At 39.3% G+C, this 20,151-nt stretch overlaps 2 protein-coding genes across 5 annotated transcripts in view; one reads left to right on the top strand and one right to left on the bottom strand.

Annotated features, from left to right (window-relative positions):
* Nucleotides 1-2,228, top strand: part of rars1 (arginyl-tRNA synthetase 1) — a 64,993-nt gene extending 62,765 nt beyond the window's left edge. For both annotated transcript variants that reach the window (XM_060837331.1, XM_060837332.1), the window contains 2 exons: nucleotides 877-1,124; nucleotides 2,040-2,228. In XM_060837331.1, coding sequence (XP_060693314.1) covers nucleotides 877-1,124; nucleotides 2,040-2,149 — 358 coding nt within the window. In that variant the 3' untranslated portion in view covers nucleotides 2,150-2,228. The remainder of the gene's footprint in view (nucleotides 1-876; nucleotides 1,125-2,039) is intronic.
* Nucleotides 2,229-3,412: 1,184 nt separating this feature from the next.
* The window catches only part of si:dkeyp-23e4.3 (rho GTPase-activating protein 7), a 188,367-nt gene continuing 171,628 nt past the window's right edge, over nucleotides 3,413-20,151 (bottom strand). For all 3 annotated transcript variants that reach the window (XM_060837327.1, XM_060837328.1, XM_060837330.1), the window contains 4 exons: nucleotides 18,028-18,243; nucleotides 13,481-13,698; nucleotides 12,370-12,543; nucleotides 3,413-6,575 (listed from right to left, as the gene is read on the bottom strand). In XM_060837327.1, the coding sequence (XP_060693310.1) occupies nucleotides 6,458-6,575; nucleotides 12,370-12,543; nucleotides 13,481-13,698; nucleotides 18,028-18,243 (726 nt within the window). In that variant the 3' untranslated portion in view covers nucleotides 3,413-6,457. The remainder of the gene's footprint in view (nucleotides 6,576-12,369; nucleotides 12,544-13,480; nucleotides 13,699-18,027; nucleotides 18,244-20,151) is intronic.

The following is a 20,151-nucleotide window of genomic DNA, read 5'->3' as shown; positions in this document are numbered from 1 at the left end:
ATCAATTTAACAGTTCTCCAGTCATTACAATAACATTCAACTTTTCAACCACTTCAATCTTTAGAATATCTTGTCTTTGACAGTAAAGTGAGAGCCACCAGATACTGTTCATGTAAACAATATTCTCATCACATTTTACTATCTGTGACTGGGACATCCAGGAGGCCTTATAAAATTGAAGTGACAAGAAAACTTTCCTTAAATGGAGCTGAAGTCTTTAAACTGGAGGTATATGTTGTATCAAAGTTCAAATTAAGAATATGGTTGGATCAAAGTGTTCATCCTACTCAACTCAGATATAAACCACTTGGTACCTGCAGTGTGTTCTAAATAATGTTCAAGTTTGGGCTATAAAATGGAAAGTGATGTGCTACACAAATGTAGGCAACAGTACCATTTCAAGCGAGAGACAATTTAAATCACCTCTTGACATTCAATAGCAGTACCATCATCAAATTTTTACTGTCATTAATCAAACTCAGTTGGACAATTCTATGGCTCAAGAGCATTTAACAGGCAGGGTATTCTGCAGCAAGTGAATCACTTTTCTGGCTCCTGTAAGCCTTTCCACCAACTGCAAGATAGAAATCAACAATATGATCTAGATACTTACCTGCTCTACCATCACATGAGCCTGAAACTAGAACAAAGTACTGTTAAGATTGGATCCCATCCAGCAGTGTAAACCTTCAGTCACTCCAGTTTATCCCAAATTTAACAATAGCACTCTTATCAATTCTTACCTGGAATGTGTTTAGATGTTCTATATCGATGATGTAGTGCATCACAGAAAAAGAAAATCATATGGGTTTCTCAGTATGCAGGGGAATGACAAAGTGTAGTCGCACTCAGTTTTTCATGTGAAATCTTTTCCAGATCCATTACCCGGCTTGCAAACATTGATGATGCAACACTGCAGAAAGCAGCTACAGAAACAACCATCCTTCTCAGTCATGAGAAAGAGTGGAAGTTGGGTAAATGTATTCTGCGATTCCCAGAAATCATTAACAAAATCCTGGATGACTTATACCTGCATACTCTCTGCGACTACCTCTTTGAACTGGCCACAACCTTCACAGAGTTCTATGATAACTGTTACTGTGTAGAGAAGGACAGGCAAACTGGTAAGTTAACCTATATTTTTGCACCTTAGGTAGTTTTAGATTGACTGTGTAAAAGAGGTGAAGAGATTCAACTCCTCTCAATAACACGAGAATTGAAATGCTCATTTAACATTTTAATTGGGGTTGTCGCAGCTTAACTGGGAAATGTGCACCACTAATCACACTCCACTTTCACAAGCTGTCACATTGCCACTCGGCTTGACTGCTACACAGGACAAAGAGGAATTCACATCAGGTTTTTTTTCATTAAAAAGCCTTATTCTAACACTTACACATAAATGAGTGAAGGATTTCAATTTATACATCTTAAAAGTATAACTTTTGAAATTCCAAACATGCACAGACAAAAACAAACTGTTCAACAATATACTATAACTGGAAAAGAATATACAGGGCAGACAAAATGCCAAGGATAAATTGTCCAGACTTGTGGAAAGTTATGTTGACCTCTTATTTTTGCGTTGATACAATGCTTCTGTGGGATTACTTTAGTTTCATGGTTAATGAGGTGAACTTTTGTGAATGACTACTTTTAAATCTTCATGGTTTGCCTTTTTCCCTGCCCTCCCAGAGATATCCTTTGTCTCCAACCTCTGCATATTTTCCATTCTCTGCTGCCTCTTGGACCTTGCAGGTTTTTTTAAAAAAAAGGCACTCAAATTCCCAGCAGAATTTGCTTATCTCAAAAAGAGGCTTGATGTTGTTTACCCTCATTCGGTCTTATTGTCTGTTGAAAGATAACGTTTAAACATTTTGTGGTGCCCACAATCCCAGTGACAATAATGTGCACTGGTTAAATGCAGATTAGTGGGCTCTTTTAGAATCTAAATACATGTAAAGCTAATTCTAAAGTGCAGTATTTGATATTCCAACTTGTTCCTAATCCATTACACAATGTGTTTCTTTTTTACTCAGGTGAAGTTGTTAAAGTGAACATGTGGAGGATGCTTTTATGTGATGCTACTGCTTCTGTCATGGCACAGAGTTTTGCTATCCTGGGAATTAAGCCTGTTGAGAAGATGTAATTTTGCTACAGTAACAATTGCTTTCATAATCTTTTGATGTAATTGCAAATCTTGATTAAAATGCTACAGTAAAAAAATGTTTTGTGTCTAGCTCCACTATGTACTAACATTGAATGAATATGATTCTTTTCATCTCAAATTTTGACAAAAAGTACCAAAATGCACCATGTCCCCTTGAAGAAGATAATAGCTTTGTGATAATGTTACTAGACCAGTCATCCAGACTGATGATCTTACGAGTTCAGATCAGTCCCTAGCAATTAGTGGAATTTAACTTCAGCTGTCAAGTTAATATAAAGTATTATGTATTATAGTAATGGTGACCCTGACTACAAGTGGCATAAAAATCCACCAGGTTCACTAGTACCAATCAGCCAGCCTTCAGCAAAGGAAAGTCACCATCCTTCCTATCTATGGCTTCAGACCTCAACCACCCTTTGAAATGAATGTAGTCTCTTACCAGACCAAAGAAAATTTAGAGATGGACAACAATTATGGGCAGCACAGTGGGGAGCACTGATGCCTCTCAGCACCAGGGTCTCAATTCCAGCCTCCGGTGACGGTCTGTGTGAAATTTGCACAATTCTCCCAGTGTCTGCATGGGTTTCCTCTGGATGCACTGGTTGCCTCCCACAGTCCAAAAATGTGAAGGTCAGGTGGATTGGCTGTGTTCAATTGCCCGTGGTGTTAGGTGCATTAGTCAGAGGGAAATGGGTCTGCGTGCGTTACTCTTCGGAGGGTCGAAGGTCCTGTTTCCACGCTGTAAGGAATCGAATCTATTCAAAATGCTAGTCTTGGCCAAGATAGCCATGTGTCAAGAATGGATAATGGAGTGACCAAGATGAACTTTCACCTAGTATTCCTTGCTATCCGAGGAAAATTCAACCTGTACCAGACTTCACATGCTCGCAAGCAGATCATGTATTTTTGTAACAAACTTGCCATGGTTGGAGGTTGCAATGGAATATAGTAGGAAAGCTAACAGCAGTCCTTATTTCAGATGAATAATTCTTTCATGACCCAATCTAAAGTGAAACAACAAACTGCAGATAGAGATCTGCAACAACAGCAAAACTCAGGAGGTTTGGCAGTATCTGCAGGAAGAAAGCAGTTCATGTCTCTCTTCAGAACTAAATTAAAGCAGTTTTGTGAATAAGGTATTGGTTCAGAAAAATTCCAGAAGTGATCTCAACTGTTCCCATTTGCAGTAAAACACAATCCTATGATTTAGGTGCTGAGAAAAGTGCAATTCCATCTTGAAAGTAAGTTGATTGCTGGCCTTTTATTTTTAATGTTGTATGGCACAAAGAAACTATAGAGACAGGGGAAACATGAAACTTGTGCTTGTAATCTTACTCTGACAGACACAAGCGACAAAGGGAGATGATTTATAAACAATTGCTTTCATCATTCCATATTTAGTAATTAGATTAATAAGTAGATGGACTGAGTTTATGATGCAGTAAATATATTTACATAAATACATTTTGTATTTTCATTATGCACATAAATAGATAAAAATGTAATTTGATTTCCTTAATCATGGTATTGTAATAAAATCAAATGTTACATAACATAAATAGCTGCAGTTTTTCTTTAAAAAAGGAATCCAGCTTGTTGAACAACAGGTCTTATACCAAATGAAAGTGATCAACAGCTCAGGTATCCTTGAAGTTACCGACTGGAGTACTATCTGTACACCTTTAATAAATGATACCACAATGTAAAATTGTTATACTTGCTACAAGAAATAGGAATGGAATCAATACTTGTGCAGAATATTTGTTTAGTTTACAATTGGTCCTACTTGGCATTCAGCATCATTGTGAGAAAGGTTGGAAAGAACAATAATCATTTGTGTAGTTCATTGTGTACAGTTTGAAATTATATGGGCCAGTCATTTGCTGTTTTTTTTAAACTGAAGCAGGGAACAATGGGGTTAATCTGAACTCTAAAATGGGCACTGCAGTCCTTACAATGACCACAAATGTGCACCCTATGTAATTTGAATAGTAAATACCAACAAGAACCAGGGTAGTCACAGTTGGCTAAATTTTTTTTTAAAAAAAATCAATTAACCCTTTGATAAGTAAACTGGTGATGGCTTGCCTGAATGGTGTAGCTCAAGTCACAAATTCCTTAATTACTTAGTATTGCTAAAATGGAGGAAAGACCTTTCATCTTCTCCATCGCTCTAAGAATTTCTTGTCAAAGAGTCAGCACAAGATCTCGCAAAGGTCATATAAATAAAGAAGCTTAAAATACCATTTAAGAAATTTTGTTTCAGTAAAGCAAATAAAAGTGTTCCGTGAAATAATAAAATTCTCAATTTAGCTCAACTTCCACACCACAAATTAAATCTCTATGTTTTACTCAATTGTAAACTTCTCAGCTGACAAATTCCTATTCATAATAAAGTTTTATACCATTTGCAACACTTCTGATCACTTTGATCATTATTTCTGATGTAGTTTGCCAAGACATTGAGATTGTCACCCTTTTCATAATAGAGGGTTGGAGAGAAGTGGAGGAGTTGCATTACAAAATTAGAATTAGTTTTGAAAGTTTAATATTGCAAATGCTGGAAATTCAGATTTGGTAGCACTGGGAGATAAACAAAATGAATGTTTCAGGTAGTCAAAGAAATGCAAGACTTGAAACATTAGGCTAGATTTTAATGGAAAAGTGTGGCCCTGCCACTCTGGCTAAAATGTTGGAGAGAGAGAGAGAGATCACTCATCGTACCAATTACTGCCCAAACGTAATTTCTTGGACTAGTGTTAATGGCTTTAAAGGAGAGACTGCCATTTTTTGGGTGAGAGAAAGTTCTGTCCTACAGAGCTGCCATCCAAATCATGAATAAGGCCTTGAAGGCGCATTCAAATAGGAGGTACTCCACCCCTTGCCTAATAACAGTTCATGAGTTACCTGCAGTGTTGATCTGCCATGGGTAAAAGACTGATGATGGGATGAGACATTTAAAGTTATCATTAGTCACTTAAGGGTTTATATAGACCCAGAAGGTCATGGTCACCCAACACCTCCCCTTCCAACCATCAACCCCCTTCCCCCACCCCCCAAAAAAAAGCAATTGGTGCACTAGAGACAGTTTGATAAGCAGCAAGAAAGCAAAATACTGGATTTCATTGCTGCATTGTACCCTCTCTCCATCCCTCACACAAACTAACAGGTGTAAAAAAAACCCACTCACTTCGCTCAGATGCTGCCAGAAATACTCAGTATGTCCAGCATTTTTTTCTTTTTTGTTTAAAATCAGTCATATGAAAATTTTGTGCCCATACAAATTAAGCAACCAATGAGTGAAATCTTTTGAAGTTAATCAATTGGGCTATGAACACCTAATATCCGTTAAAACAAAATAGTAAAAACAACAAAATGAGTGGTTAGGATTAATTGACTGCACTCGCTGTCATCGTCTCTCTTTATACAGAATGAAAGAAGGATTTGCATCATTAAACACTTTGGGAGCATTATGACAATCAGGTGACCATGCACAGATCTTTTCTATTGAAGAGGCACATACTTGGATGATCACTTTGCAAGTACAGGCAGAGAGCCTTTGCTTTTCAGTGTTTTGTTGACCTAAAGTGCCAGGGCTTTAAAAAGAATTTAAAGCAATTTTTCTTTTAAAGTACCCTTATTAAAGATCTGTGAAGAAACCAGCAACCCTGAAATGTGAAATGACTCAAAAAAATTCTTTGCATGAGTTTTCATTTTCCATGGATGTCTGCCATTACAGATGCTCACTTTCTCCATTGCTGAGGTGTTAATGAACCCAGTACTGACATGTTGCCATGCTGTTGTCACCCACAGCAACTGCCCAGCTGCTTATTACACCGGTTTGCAGCATGACAGCTTGCTGTGGATGTTGTTTCCAGCCAGTCTACAGCCTCCTTGGCAGAAGCCAAAACAATGCTTACATGTCAAAAAGACACTGAAGAAATGCTTATAATTTGAAAGCAAACCTTCTAGGTATTTGACCAAACTACTACAATTTCAATAACAAAATTTATGACCTATAAACTCCCATTATTAGTGATGTGCATTAGTACTTTTTCAAAAGCCCACCTTTCTCTCCCCAATTACAACACATTTTCTGCTCCTGATTTCATGGCGGTGGGAGGTTGAGAGTTTGCTTTGGGTGTTTTCGCTTTCCCGTTGTTCCTCACTTCCATCTGTCATTACCATTGCAGTTGTTGGTTTGATATCCCAGTTGTGTATGAATGGCACTTACAAAGAATTGTTGGGTTGATGAAAACACTTATACAACAGAACAGCATTATTGTTTCAAATTTTTGTTTCCCGTAGTTCAGCATCAGGTACTGTGAAGGAGTCTCTAATCTTGAGGAGTTCAGCAGCGCAGTGATGGCCAAATACTTTGTTGTACCATTCTGGAGTTCGTCCTCTGCAAGAAACCAGGACAACAACAAGATGAACATAAAAGCTTTGAATTTTGGCTTGCATCATAATTTCTAGTTATCCAAAACAACTATTTGCATTTATTATCACATCTCGTGGTAAAAATGTTTAAAAGTCTTCAACAGATTAGAACAAACCTTATACGCTGCAAAGCATGATTTGTGCACATGCCCATTTATAAACAAAATCAGATGAAACAGTTACCGTTAGACTAAACTAGTACTATATTCAAGGATGATGTTTAGGCTGCAAAATCATAGTGGATTGTGACAATTGAAAATAGGAGTTGCCAGTATGTTTATGGGCATTCGTGATTTTGAAATATGAAAATAAAATATCATTGGTAATTTAAATGACCTTTTCCCAGGAGCTTAAACGGTTTGGGGTATCTCACTTGGGAACCTCAAATGGGGATTGGTCATAACACTCTCCATCCAATAAATTAAACATCCTGCATTTTTCTGAATCATCTGTTGATTGTTTTTGCTAGCAAGTTTGGAGAAGGTTTGTAACTCAGGTTGAGGTTCTGGCTATAGGTTTGCTCACTGAATTGGAAGGTTCAGACGTTTTGTCACTGTGTTTGTTGATAGAGTTCCAACTAGGTTGCCATACTTCTAGGAATTCTTGTGCGGGTCTCTGTTCAGCTTGTCCTAGGATGGATGTGTTGTCCCAGTCGAAGTAGTGTCCTTCCTTATCAGTATGTAAGGATTGTTTTTGCACTAAGCATCCTACAATTTGATATTTCATTATCATACAAAGTAGAACACCTTTCCACTCTGAGGAAATTTCCTCTGTCAATCATCCATCAATTGCATTCGGTCTGAACATGATCCTTTAACGAATTATTGAGATACTCATCTAAAAAGGTTGATCCAGCAAAGTTAGACCTCTCAGTATTATTGCAATGCAAGTGTTTTCTTTTTGTGAAGAGTTCTTGATTATCAATACTTTTGACATGACTTAATAGATACTCATGTCTCCCACTCTCCTATGAACCACTAGAGTGTGGTTTGGCATTGAGGCAATCTCTTGGTAATCTTGGAACAATGTTAATCTTCTATTAACACGAGACTAGTTTTGTTCAAAACCTAGCTACCTCGACTAGTTATTGCCCTGAAATCTGCTGGATTTAGAGTTTGATTTGGCCCAGTTAAACACACTGGATTTTTGATGACAATGTAGCCGTTTGTATGATTTTCAAGGACCCATTCAGATGTGCATTTCTCAAGATCAGGCTAGTGACTGGTCTTGTTCTGATGGTGCATTTGGTCATTAGCATCTTCTCTACCAGATTCTTCCTTCTATCTTTGGACCAGTTTTGCACTTACTAGCAAATGATTCCATCACTGCAGTACAAGTTAGCAAATGTTATGATTTTTAAACTTGGAAAAAAAATTATTGTACCAAGTTCTTTATTGCTGGGCCACAGATTTCATGTTCAGTCACTTGCACAGTCATGGGGAATCTGTGTTGTCACGCCTAAAATTCCTGCATATATTCTTCACAGCACAACTCATCCTACCTGCTTGGTCTCGTACAAACACAAAATAGGAGAAGTAAACCATTTAACTCCTTGAACTCAATCCACTATTCAATAAGATCACACTGATAGTGTGTGGTGTTTCAAATCCTACATCTCCATCACACCCTAAAAACCTTCACATCCTTTTTCTAAGGGCAATTTATGCACTCCGGCCTTAAAAATATTTAATGAGCTAATTTCAGAAGCAAAGAATCCCAAAATTGCACAACCCTCAGAAAAACTCTCATCTCCTCTTAAGACGCTAATTTTAACAGTACCCCTACTAACTGAGAATGAAACATCTTTTTCAAAACCACTTTAATCAAGATGGTTCAGGATCTTATACACTTCAATCAGGTCACCCCTCACCTGTTCTAAACAGAAGTGAAAAGAAGCTTAGTTTGACCAACCTATCCTCAAATTAATCCATTCATCCAGATATATAATAAACCTACTCTGAACCATCTTCAATGCATTTTATGTTCTTTCTTAAATTAGGAAACTAAAACTGCACGGAATATTTGGGCATATTGCCTCATCAGTGGCCTGCATAAAATGAAGCATAACATAACATATATTAAATTTATATCATAATAAAACATAGCATTGCATTGACTTTGTTTTCTATCTACATGCTTTTGGTTACTCATGCAGTGGAACTCCCGAATCCTTCTACACCTCGAAATTCTGCAGTGTCTTCATTTAACTAATTCTTTATGATTTCACTCTTCCCAAAGTGAACAACTTCACATTTTCCCACATGATATTCCATCCATTAATTTCTTGCCCACTGAATGTATCTTCATCCACCTGTAACCTATGAAGACTTCACAGTATATTTTCCAACCCATCTTAGTCAACTGTGAATTTAGCTACTGTCTTTACTCCTCTGATCAAGTCATTGGTGCAAATCACAAAAAGGTAAGGCTTAGGCACAGATCCTGTCATCAGATAATCACTCAATAATGCCTACTGTTCTCGGCCAATCTCCCGTCCATTCTAAATGTCACCTCCTATACTTTGTGCTTTTATTTTCTACAATAACCCTTAACATGGTACTTTATTATCCTCTTCTTTGATTTCCTGAAGATACTTCTACAGGTTCCCCTTTAAATCGACAGCTCATGTTACTCCTTCAAAAGAACTCCACTAACATTGGTTATGGACGGATTCCCCTTTGAGACCTTGCGGACTCCTCCCAATTACATCAAGTTTCTCTAAGTGCACAGCTATAACCTCTAATCAGAGATTCTAACACCTTTGCCATGACAAACATCAAGCTAAATGACCTGCAGTTTCATGCATCCCTCTCTCCTTGAATAGAGGGGTTATATTTGCTACTTTCCAGTCTGATGGAACCTTTGCTGAATTTGGAGAATTTTGAGAAGTTAACACCAATGCATATACCATCGCATCAATAGCCTCTCATACCCCAAGCTAAAGTCCACCTGGAGCTAGAGACTTGTCAGTGTGCAGTTCAACAACAGTTTGTTTAGTTCTCCTTCCCATGTCATAGAGATGTACAGCACGGAAACAGACCCTACGGTCCAACTCATCCATGCCGACCAAATATCCCAACCCAATCTAATCCCACCTACCAGCACCCAGCCCATATTCTTCCAAACCCTTCCTATTCATATACCCATCCAGATTCCTTTTAAATATTGCAGTTGTACCAGCCTCCACCACTTCCTCTGGCAGCTCATTCCATATACATACCACCCTCTGTGTGAAATAGTTGCCCTTAGGTCTCTTTTATATCTTACCCCGCTCACCCTAAACCTATGCCCTCTAGTTCTGGACTCAATTTCACTAGGTTTCTCTCTCCTTACCCCATCCTTATTTACAGCTAATACTGAAATAATGTTTATACCCTCTCAAGTGAAAGCAGAGGCAACATTTTTATTTGTTTAATCTGCCATTTCTTACTTGCTATTAACTCCCCATTTTCACTTTCAAAAAAGGGCCACACTCACTTCATGTATGTTTCTCCTTTTTAAGTAATCGCAGAAATCTTTGCTATCTGTTTCTACATTCCTAGCCAGATTCCATGGATGGTAGGTCATCCCTTTAAGATTTCTTTGACAGCAGAATAGTACTTATTCTAAAGTCTCTCTAAAATGCCTGCCACTGTACATCCGTTGAGTTCACTCTAACCTAGAAATGTCAAATTTACTTCAATTAGCTCAGTCTATGTATTCACATGGTTACCCTTCGAGTTAAATTACTAGTCTTGAACCTAATATTCACCCTTTCATTCTGGATATAACAAGTAATCATGTGAAAGCAAGGACTGCAGATGCTGGAGATTAGAGTCAAGAGTGTGGTGCTGGAAAACCACAGCAGGTCAGGCAGCATCTGAGGAGGCAGGTGAGTCAATGTTTCAGGCAAAAGCCCTTCCTCAGGAATCCCCAAAATAAATCAAATCATATTGCAGTCACCATCACCCAAGGCAACCTCAGAGGTTAATTAATCAATCCTATTGCACTATACCGTATCTAATCTAATATTACCTGCTCTTAAAAGCATTCATTGAACTCCTTATCCAGGCTATTACTGCCAATTGGATTCTCCAATTTATATGAAAATTAAAGTCACCCACAATTATTGTCATCACTATAATAAACACCCAAGATTTATTGTTGCATACTTTGTCCCACATTGTAGCTATTCCCAGCACTTCCTTCTTTCTCTTACTACTATATTTCATCATCTCTAAAAGCAATTCTTCATCTGATCTGCTGTGCCAAGGTCTTCTCTAACTATTGCACAAATGCCATCTTTGATTAACAGTGGTCTCTCTCCATTAGGCAGAATAGCTCCAAAAGGTTGCATGAACACCTTGGTCCAATGGTATCCCCCTAGTGTCTTTTTGACTGTCTAATCTCCTGAGTTGCAACAAAAGAACACATCTACAATTGAAAATTGAGTTCGTATAAACAGCACAACATTATGTGCAATGATTTTTCGAGAATGGTTTTGTGCAGGGAAGGTCATATCTTACCAACCTAATAGAATTCTTTGAGGAAGTGACAAGTTGATTGATGAGGGAAAGGCTATTGATGGATATGTGGATTTCAGTAAGATGTTTGAGAAGGTTCCCCATGGTAGCCTGATGGAGAAAGTGAAGTCGCATGGTGTCCAGGGTATACGAGCTAGATGGATAGAGTACTGGCTGGGCAACAGGAGACAGAAGTAGTGGAAGGGAGTTTCTCAAAATGGAGAATTGTAACCAGTGGTGTTCTACAGGGATCCATGCTGGGACCACTCTTGTTTGTGATTTTCATAAGTGATCTGGAGGAAGGCATAGGTGCTCTAATTAGCAAGTTTGCAGATGACACTAAGATTGGTGGAGTAGCAAATAGTGAAGGGGACTGTCAGAGCATGCAGAGAATTATTAGATAGATTGGAGAGTTAGGCAGGGAAATGGCAGATGGCAAATAAGAGGTGATGCATTTTGGAAGGTCCAATTTAGAGCTACTTATACAGTAAATGGACAAGCCCTGGGTAAAATTAACCTACAGAGATCTGGGTGTTCAGTTCCATCATACCCTAAGGTGGCAATACAGGTTGATAGAGTGGTCAAGGCGGCATTAGGCATGCTTCCCTTCATCAGATGGGGCACTGAGTACAAGAGTTAGCAGGTCATATTACAGTTGTATAGGACTTTGGTTTGCCACATTTGGAATACTGCGTACAGTTCTGGTTGCCACATTACCAAAAAAGATGGGTGCTTTGGAGAAGGTATAGAGGTAGTTCACCAGGATGCTGCTTGGTATGGAGGTTGAGTAGAGTAAGTTTATTTTCATTAGAAAGACAGAGGTTGAGGGGGAACCTAATTAAGGTCTGCAAAATCATGAGGCAGAGGCAGAGACAGAGTTGATAGCAAAAAGTTTCTTCTTCCCCCAAAACCACCCCCCCAAGGGGTCACAAGTTCAAAGGGGAGAGGGGGAAATTTAAGGGAAACATGCATGGGTACCTGGAATGCATTGCCAGCGGAGGTGGTACTGGTGGACACAATAGCAATGTTTAAGATATCTAGACAGATACATGAATGGACATGGGAGCAGAGGGATACAGATCCTTAGAAAATAGGTGAAGGTTTAGATAGAGTATATGGATCGGCACAGACTTGGAGGGCTGAAGGGCCTGTTCTTGTACTGTAATTTACTTTGTTCAATTGAAAAATAACTCCCTTAGAATCTCTAAAGAACTCACTGTCACCCAAGTCAACTCCCTTTGAACCCTTTCCACTTACCTTGTATCTATTCGACAGACATGAGAAAGCTTAGATTTTGTTGCTCCAATTGGCTCGATGAGATGTTGGGATGTGATCACATTTGCTCGGACTCCAATTAAAGGAGCTTCTTTAATATCCACACTAGTGGCAGCTAAAAGACACATTCCTGTTTGAGTGTCTGTCTGCCACGTCCTGGAATTAAATAAAAATATAAAGTGATACAGTATAGAAACAGGCCCAACCCATCCATGTCTGTTTGCTGAACTGAACTAGTGATTCTCCTGCCTTTGGCGCATATCCAGTTAGAGTATAGTTTAAAACTTTCACAGTATGTCAAAAAATCATCTGCACTCAAAACATTATGCACAATTCCATGAATTAATTTGTATGCTAATTTATACATCAATATATTTTGAGTAGAATCAGGACAACAGCACAAATATTTATATTTAAGTCAATTTTAAATGAACATTCTTGTCTTAACATCAAGGTTCTCGAACTCCCATCCTGACAGCACATTGTACCTACAACAGATGGATCACAGTGGTTCAAGACAGCATCTCATCAGCACCCTGTCAAAGGCAATTACTGATGGATACAATTACTGGCCTAGCCAGCAACACCTACATTCCATCAAAGAATTTTTAAAAATCATGCTAAAGGGCTCTTATTAAATGGAAATTTTTGTTGAGGTACATCACATCAAGTGACTGTACAGTGTAATATTAGGAGCATTTTTCCTGTAACCACGTCACCTGAAAATTGTTTACGAGTCTACAATTTAGCATTTTACAGATTTCACATCCTATACAGGGAATCCAAGTTTGCCATGACCAGTATTTCTGTCTGTGCACCACAGATATTCCTATGTAGACTTGGTTATCACTTCTGAACCCAAATGGTCGCAGGATGTGGCGGCCTGTGAAAAGACCATGGGCCCATTCCATTGTAATGCTGCAGCAAATTCTGCAGACATTTTTGTGAACTGTTAAGCAGAAATTACAAATCAGGTTTCTCATGGCAACACCACCTTTAGCTCTGAAGTCTGAGCAAATAATTTATCACCTAAAATGTACATTTTTAATATAGAATCACATATACATTCTGAAATTAAATCATTGGAGCTCACCTCAATACAGTGTAATCTCTTGCTGGATGGGAGAATTCACTACGGATGGTGTAATGATATATCTCAGTCTCATCATCCAGATTCTCAATGACCTTTGACTGAACAAGGTCTCTCTCCCAAAGATGATGCTGCCTAAGCAAATGCTTCAGAATCTCCTCTGGTGTCTTGTCCACCTCAGTAGATACTTTCCATACCCTCAATGGATGATTGTCATCAACCTGAAAATATGGATCAATACAGACTTCAGGTACAGAATAATGTGCCGTCAATGCCAAATGTCACCATTAAATCTTTAATGCTGACTTAAGGCTCAAGTCTGAACTCTACGAGGCATCAGAACCACTCTTCCCACCAGCTAAACGTCAAAAGGGAGAACACAGCAAGGGATAAGTCGGTCATCCCAAAGCAGTTTAACCACAGCCTGATTGGTCAGTGGCTACTCACCAACTATTTGGAATAGACTCCAGTGGCACTGGATCAGGATTTGGGTACAGGGGCTAGAAAGGACAGGAGGGGACTGGGATTCAAGAGGTCATGGAGTGGGACCAGCTGTTGGCGGATGGGAATGGCAACCTAAAGTGAGCTAAAGCCTCAGGGAAACCCTCTGGGTGACCGGAGGACCAATTCAGGAGGGACACTGCCCTGCTCGGCATTAGTCCCTGCAGAGAAAATCGGTCAGAGTAACTATACGGCACTTTGTCTTCTGACAATTAACCACTTAAGGCCATCACATTTGAACCTCATGGATACAGATTTCCCCACGCCAATGGTGTCAGGTAGACTCTGGATTAAATGAATGCCTCACTTCAAACCAATTGACAGGAAAACATTAAATCTAGCCCTTCCTTTCCAGAATCCCAAATACTGCAGGATTCATTAGTCTCAATCCAGTGAGACTAATTTATAACATCCCTGAATTAAGGGGGAAAAAAAAAACAGACAGACCTCCTAATTGCAACAGGAATTAATTTTTGTGTATCAATTAGAAAGGCCAATGTGGCAAGTGGGGAGAAAGTGGGGAGCAAGATTGGGTGATCACCATCAATCATACTGAAGGGCTGATTGGCCTATCCCTGTTCTTTCGTTCTATGTTTAAACAGATCTGATTGTATAATTTGTATTTTCACGTAAGAAATGGGTGCTGCTGGCAAGGACAACAACTGCTGCCCATTCCAGACCGTCTTTGGACTGAGTGGCTGCTAGACTACTTCAGAGGGCAGTTAAGGGTGAAATATATTCTTGTGGGTCTGAAGTTACTTGTAGACCAGATCAGACATTCCTCCTAAAAAGAAAATGAGAGTCAGAATGGGCTTTGTTTACTTTTATACAGCACTTCATGGTCACCATTATCAAGGCTAGCTATAGATTTCAGATTCATTCATTGATTTTAAGTACCACCGGTTGCCCTAATGTGATTTAATCCCATGACCCCAAAACATTCATGTGGATCTCTGAATTGCTAATCTAGTGTCCTTACCACTACGCTATCATTACCCAGAAGAAAACATGGAGCTCAGCTCAGCACATCGTCCCAATCAAATCAGATCTGACCTGCGACTGATTCCATTCAAGTCTGACACTAAGTCTATTGATGTCAAAGTGAAAATGACATTCCTGAACAAATTCATAGTATAAAATTGGACAGTCTGTATAGTTTGTCATCTTGTGCCAGAAGACCACAAGAATGGTCTGCTGTGGGATTTAAATTTTTTTAAAAACTGATAAAGTACCAGATGAAACAGGAGTTAGATTAAGCCAACATTAGACAGACAATCAGAACGCTGTTTTAAACTCCAGACCTGGCATTATTCAAGGTTGGCTCGAGGAGGATAGAATTTCACTTACTGTATTTTTTTAATATATAATCTAAAGCAAAACAATGTCATCAGCATGAATAATGTTTTCCCAAAAAAGTATAATGTACCTAGGATTTTTGGGGTAATATGAAGTTTAAAGTATTAAATATTTCAGTGAAAGTTAATATCAGAATTAGTCTGTGCATTCTAACGCAGACCCTCATTCATTCGAATAGTGGATCGTTTTACCACCTGGCAGCGGTGATCGAATTCCAACATTGCAAAAATTGATATTTTTATTTTAAAAATTTAAACAAAATGATGCCTGATGCTATGTTAAATGACTTGTGAAATAATCAATCCAAATGCTCAAGTGTACATATAAAAATTATTTTGCAACATGTGGAATTAATCAGGCCATCATGTGTTATTGTAAAGAGGTGCCAGGTGACAAGTGCCTTTACATGTGAGACTAACCAGAAAATGTCACAATTATTCACATGTACCTTTCAATCATTCTACAAATGGAATGGTTTGTCGTGTGACTTGCTATCTGCTACTTAATATTTATTCCATTGTCTCTTTGATGGCTTTTACCAACTATGGCTCCATTCCTCCCTACCTTGATAACCTCCCGCAAACATGACATTCCCCTCCAAAAATACTTTCCAATCCTTTGACTCCTCTGGATCAGTATATTTATCAGTCTCATTGCATTTGGTAGTCACACCTTTAGCTCCATTTTCTGGCATTCCCTCAAAACAAAACTACTTCCTGTATTCTATTCTCATCCTGCAAAATCCTTCATAATAATAAAACACTGCAACTATTCACATTATATATGAATGATCTGGATGAAGGAACTGAGGGCATTGTTGCTAAGTTTGCAGATGACACAGATAGGTGGAGGGACAGATAGTGTTGAGAAAGAGGGGCGACTGCAGAAGGATTTGGACAGGCTCAGCGAGTGGGCAAAGTAGTGGCAGATAGCATGCAATATGGAAAATTCTGAGGCTATACACTTCATGCTTCAGATTTCCAAAGCTTTTCTCCAGTTAGAAACTAGACTATGCCTCTATTCTTCGTACCAAAGAGACTTGGGTGTTCTAGTTTAGGATTCTCAAAGGTTAACATGCACGTTCAGTTGGCAATTAGGAAGATAAATGCAATGTTAGTATTCACAGAGTCAGAGATGTACAACATGGAAGCAAATCTTTTGGTCCAACTCAGCCATGCCGACCAGATGTCCTAGATTAATCTAGGACCATTTACCAGTACTTGGCCCATATCCCTGTGAATCCTTCCAAGTTATATACTAATCCAGATGCCTGTTAAAAGTTGTAACTGTACCAGCCTCCACCACGTGCTCTGGCCGCTCACTCCATACACACACCACCTACTGCATGAAGTTATTGCCCCTTAGGTTCCTTTTAATTCTTTCCCCTCTCACCCCAAACCTATGACCTCTAGTTTTGGAATCACCCACCCCAGGAAAAAGACCTTATTTAGCCTATCCACACCCCACATGATTTTATAAATCTCTATGAAAGGTCACCCTTCAGCCTCTGATGCTCCAGGAAAAACAGCCCTAGCCCATTCAGCCTCTCCCTAGAGCTCAAACCCTCAACTCTGGCAGCATCCTTCTAAGTCTCTTTTGACCCCTTTCAAATTTCACAACATCCTTCCTGTAGCAGGAAAGCCAGAATTGAATGCATTATTCTAAAAATGGCCTAACCAAATGTCCTGTACAGTTGCAACATGACTTCCCACTCCTATAATCAATGCACTGCAACTCACTTTGACCAAAAAAAAAGGGAGCACTGGAATACAAGAGCAGAGTTGTTGCCATGGCTTTATAAAGCTCTGGTCAGGCTGCATTTGGAATATGGAGGTGGTTTCAGGCCCAACATCTAAATGAAGAACGTGCTAGCGTTGGAGGGATCCAGAAGAGGAATGATCCTGGGATAAGGGGCTTGTCAGATAAGTAGCGGTTGAGAAGTTGGGTCTGTACTTGGAGTTTAGGAGGATCTGATTGAAATCCACAAAATACTGAGTGGCCTGGATAGAGTGCAGAACATGTTTCCCCAGTAGGAGAGACTAGGGCCCAAGAGCACACAGTCTCAGAGTGAAAGGATGATCCCTTACTATAGAGATGGAGAAGTTGTTCTTCAGTAGGAGGCTGGTGAATCTGTGGAACTCATTGCCACAAAGGGCTCAGGAGGCTAAGTCATCGCATGTATTTAAGACAAAGATAGATAGGTTTGTGATGGATAAATGGATCAAGGAATACGAGAAGGCAGGAGAATGGGGCTGAGAAACATACCAGCCATGATCAAATGGCAGAGCAGACCCGATTGGCTGAATGACCTAATTCTATTCCTATTTTAATGATCTTTGACTAAATATTTTGGTCATCTTGCTCTAATATCTCCTCTTCTGATCTTGCCTCTATTTTCTGATTACTACTCTGAATTGCATTTATATTAACATAATAAATCCCTCCAGTCTGCTTTACCATTCAATAAGTTGGATGCTTTTAGTATCCAAATTCCTATCAAATCTTAAAAAATACTCAATAAGCATCCACAATTCCAAAAGGTTTGTAATCTCAATGGCTGACTCCTTATTGTGAGTATATGACCCCAGACTCTTCTGCCAGGGGATGTAGATCATCAGAATCCTCTTCTGTCCAGTACTTTAATTCTTAAAGCACTTTTTGAACAGACTCACATTCTCATCATTATTACTCACCTTTTTGTACATGATTTCCACATGTTCTACACTGGAGCAGCTGGTCCAACCTTTAAATTTCTCTTTCCCCTCCTTCAGCGTGTTCTGTAAAGAACCCTGCAATGTAGCCTTGATATTAAGATACCAGTCAGAGTTGTTTGGACTATCGTCACACTCCATCTGGAAATCCTGGCTGATGGACAAGCTCTGGCACTGCTCTACCCATTGCTCAGGAACCTGAGAAAGGAAAACAAAAATTGCCGTTATCTCAAATACGTCATAAAAGCTAAATTACCAGTATGGAGATCCATGACAGGAAAGAGTAGCAAATAAATAGAAATGGATATAAGTAGAAAGTTGCTAAGTACAAACAGTTAAGTTTAGAAAAGCAAGTAAATTGGGAATGCATCAAGGATGGAGGAAAGTGAGTTAAAAATTCCATAACTAGTTCACCGGGATATTACCAGGAACAGAGAGAGAGAGTTGAAAGGGAAGACTGGATAAGGTGAGGCATTTTTCCTCACTGGAGTGTAAGAGGTTGAGGGGGTAATCTTATATAGAGGTTTATAAAATCTGGATGAATATAGATAAGGTGAATGGCAGGCATCTTTCCCCTAGGGTGGGGTTTTCAAGACTAGGGGACATATTTTTAAAAGGGAGAGGAGAAAAATTTTAAAAATAGATTTGAGACAATGCTTAATTCTAAGTGGTTTGTGTGTGGAATGAACTTCCAGAGGATTTGGTGAATGTAACATTTAAAAGATATTTGGATAATTGCATGAATAAGAAATATGTGGAGGGATATGGGCCAAGCAGAGTCAGGTGGGACGAGTTTAGTTTGGGATTATGGATTGGATGGACCAAAAGGTCTGTTTCCGTGCTATGGGACTCTGATACTTCCTCCCTTTAAGGGATCCAAAAAGAAAGTGCTGCATTTACATTAAATCTTTCAGTCTGAAAACTAATCATGCTTTAACTGATCATTATTGCACAGCCATAAAAGCAGAATATCAGGTGGGATGGGGGTTGGAATTACTTACTATGCTCCAGGGATCAGACGATTTAAGGTTTTTAAAAATCATCCAAGGGGAAAAGATTCTTTGCAGTTTGAGGGAGTTTTTTTTTGCAATGAGATCTTGCTGTATATTGACTGATACCTTTGTGTAAAACATGCAACAGTACAGCACAGATATGGGCCCTTCAGCCCACATTGCTGCACCAAGTTAAACTAATTCCTTCTGCCTGCCCTTAGTCCATATCCCTCCATTCTTTATATATTCATGTGCTTGTGTAAAAGTCCTATAAACACCTCTAGTGTATCTGCCTCGATCACCCCAGACTGCTACAACTGCTTTAAAAAAAACTTGCCCCTCCCATTTCCTTTGAGCTGCACCCCCCCAAAGAATTCCCCCTTGTTTTAGAATTTGATTTTTGCTTCAATTTCCTTGTTGTGAAGTGTACAGAAGTAGTCTTGTCAGAGATGTACATAGAGTCATAGAAATGTACATAGAGTCAGAGATGTACAGCATGGAAACAGACCCTTCGGTCCAACCCGTCCATGCTGACCACATACCAACCCAATCTAGTCCCATCTGCTAGCACACGGCACGTATCCAAACCCTTCCTATTCATATACCCTTCCAAATGCCTCTTAAATGTTGCAATTGTACCACTTCCTCCATTCCTCTGGCAGCTCATTCCATACACGAACCACCCTCTGAAAAAGTTGCCCCTGAGATCTCTTATATCTTTCCCCTCTCACCCTAAACCTATGCCCTCTAGTTCTGGACTCCCCGACCCCAGAGAAAAGACTTTGCCTATTTACCCTATCCATGCCCCTTGTAATTTTGTAAACCTCTATAACGTCAACCCCTCAGACTACAATGCTCCAGAGAAAACAGCTCCAGCCTGTTCAAGCTCTCCCTACAGCTCAAATCCTCCAACCCTGGCAGCATCCTTGGAAATCTTTTCTGAACCCTTTCAAGTTTCACAACATCTTTCCGATAGGAAGGAGACCAGAATTGCACACAATATTCCAACAGTGGCCTAATCAATGTCCTGTACAGCCACGACATGACCTCCTGACTCCTGTACTCATTACTCTGACCAATAAAAGAAAGCATACCAAACACCTCCTTCATTATC

This window comes from Hemiscyllium ocellatum, chromosome 16 (assembly GCF_020745735.1).
Source record: "Hemiscyllium ocellatum isolate sHemOce1 chromosome 16, sHemOce1.pat.X.cur, whole genome shotgun sequence".
In the NCBI taxonomy this organism is placed as follows: Eukaryota; Metazoa; Chordata; class Chondrichthyes; order Orectolobiformes; family Hemiscylliidae; genus Hemiscyllium; species Hemiscyllium ocellatum.
Note: the sequence above shows the minus strand (reverse complement) of the source record. Positions and strands in the feature narration are given on the sequence as shown.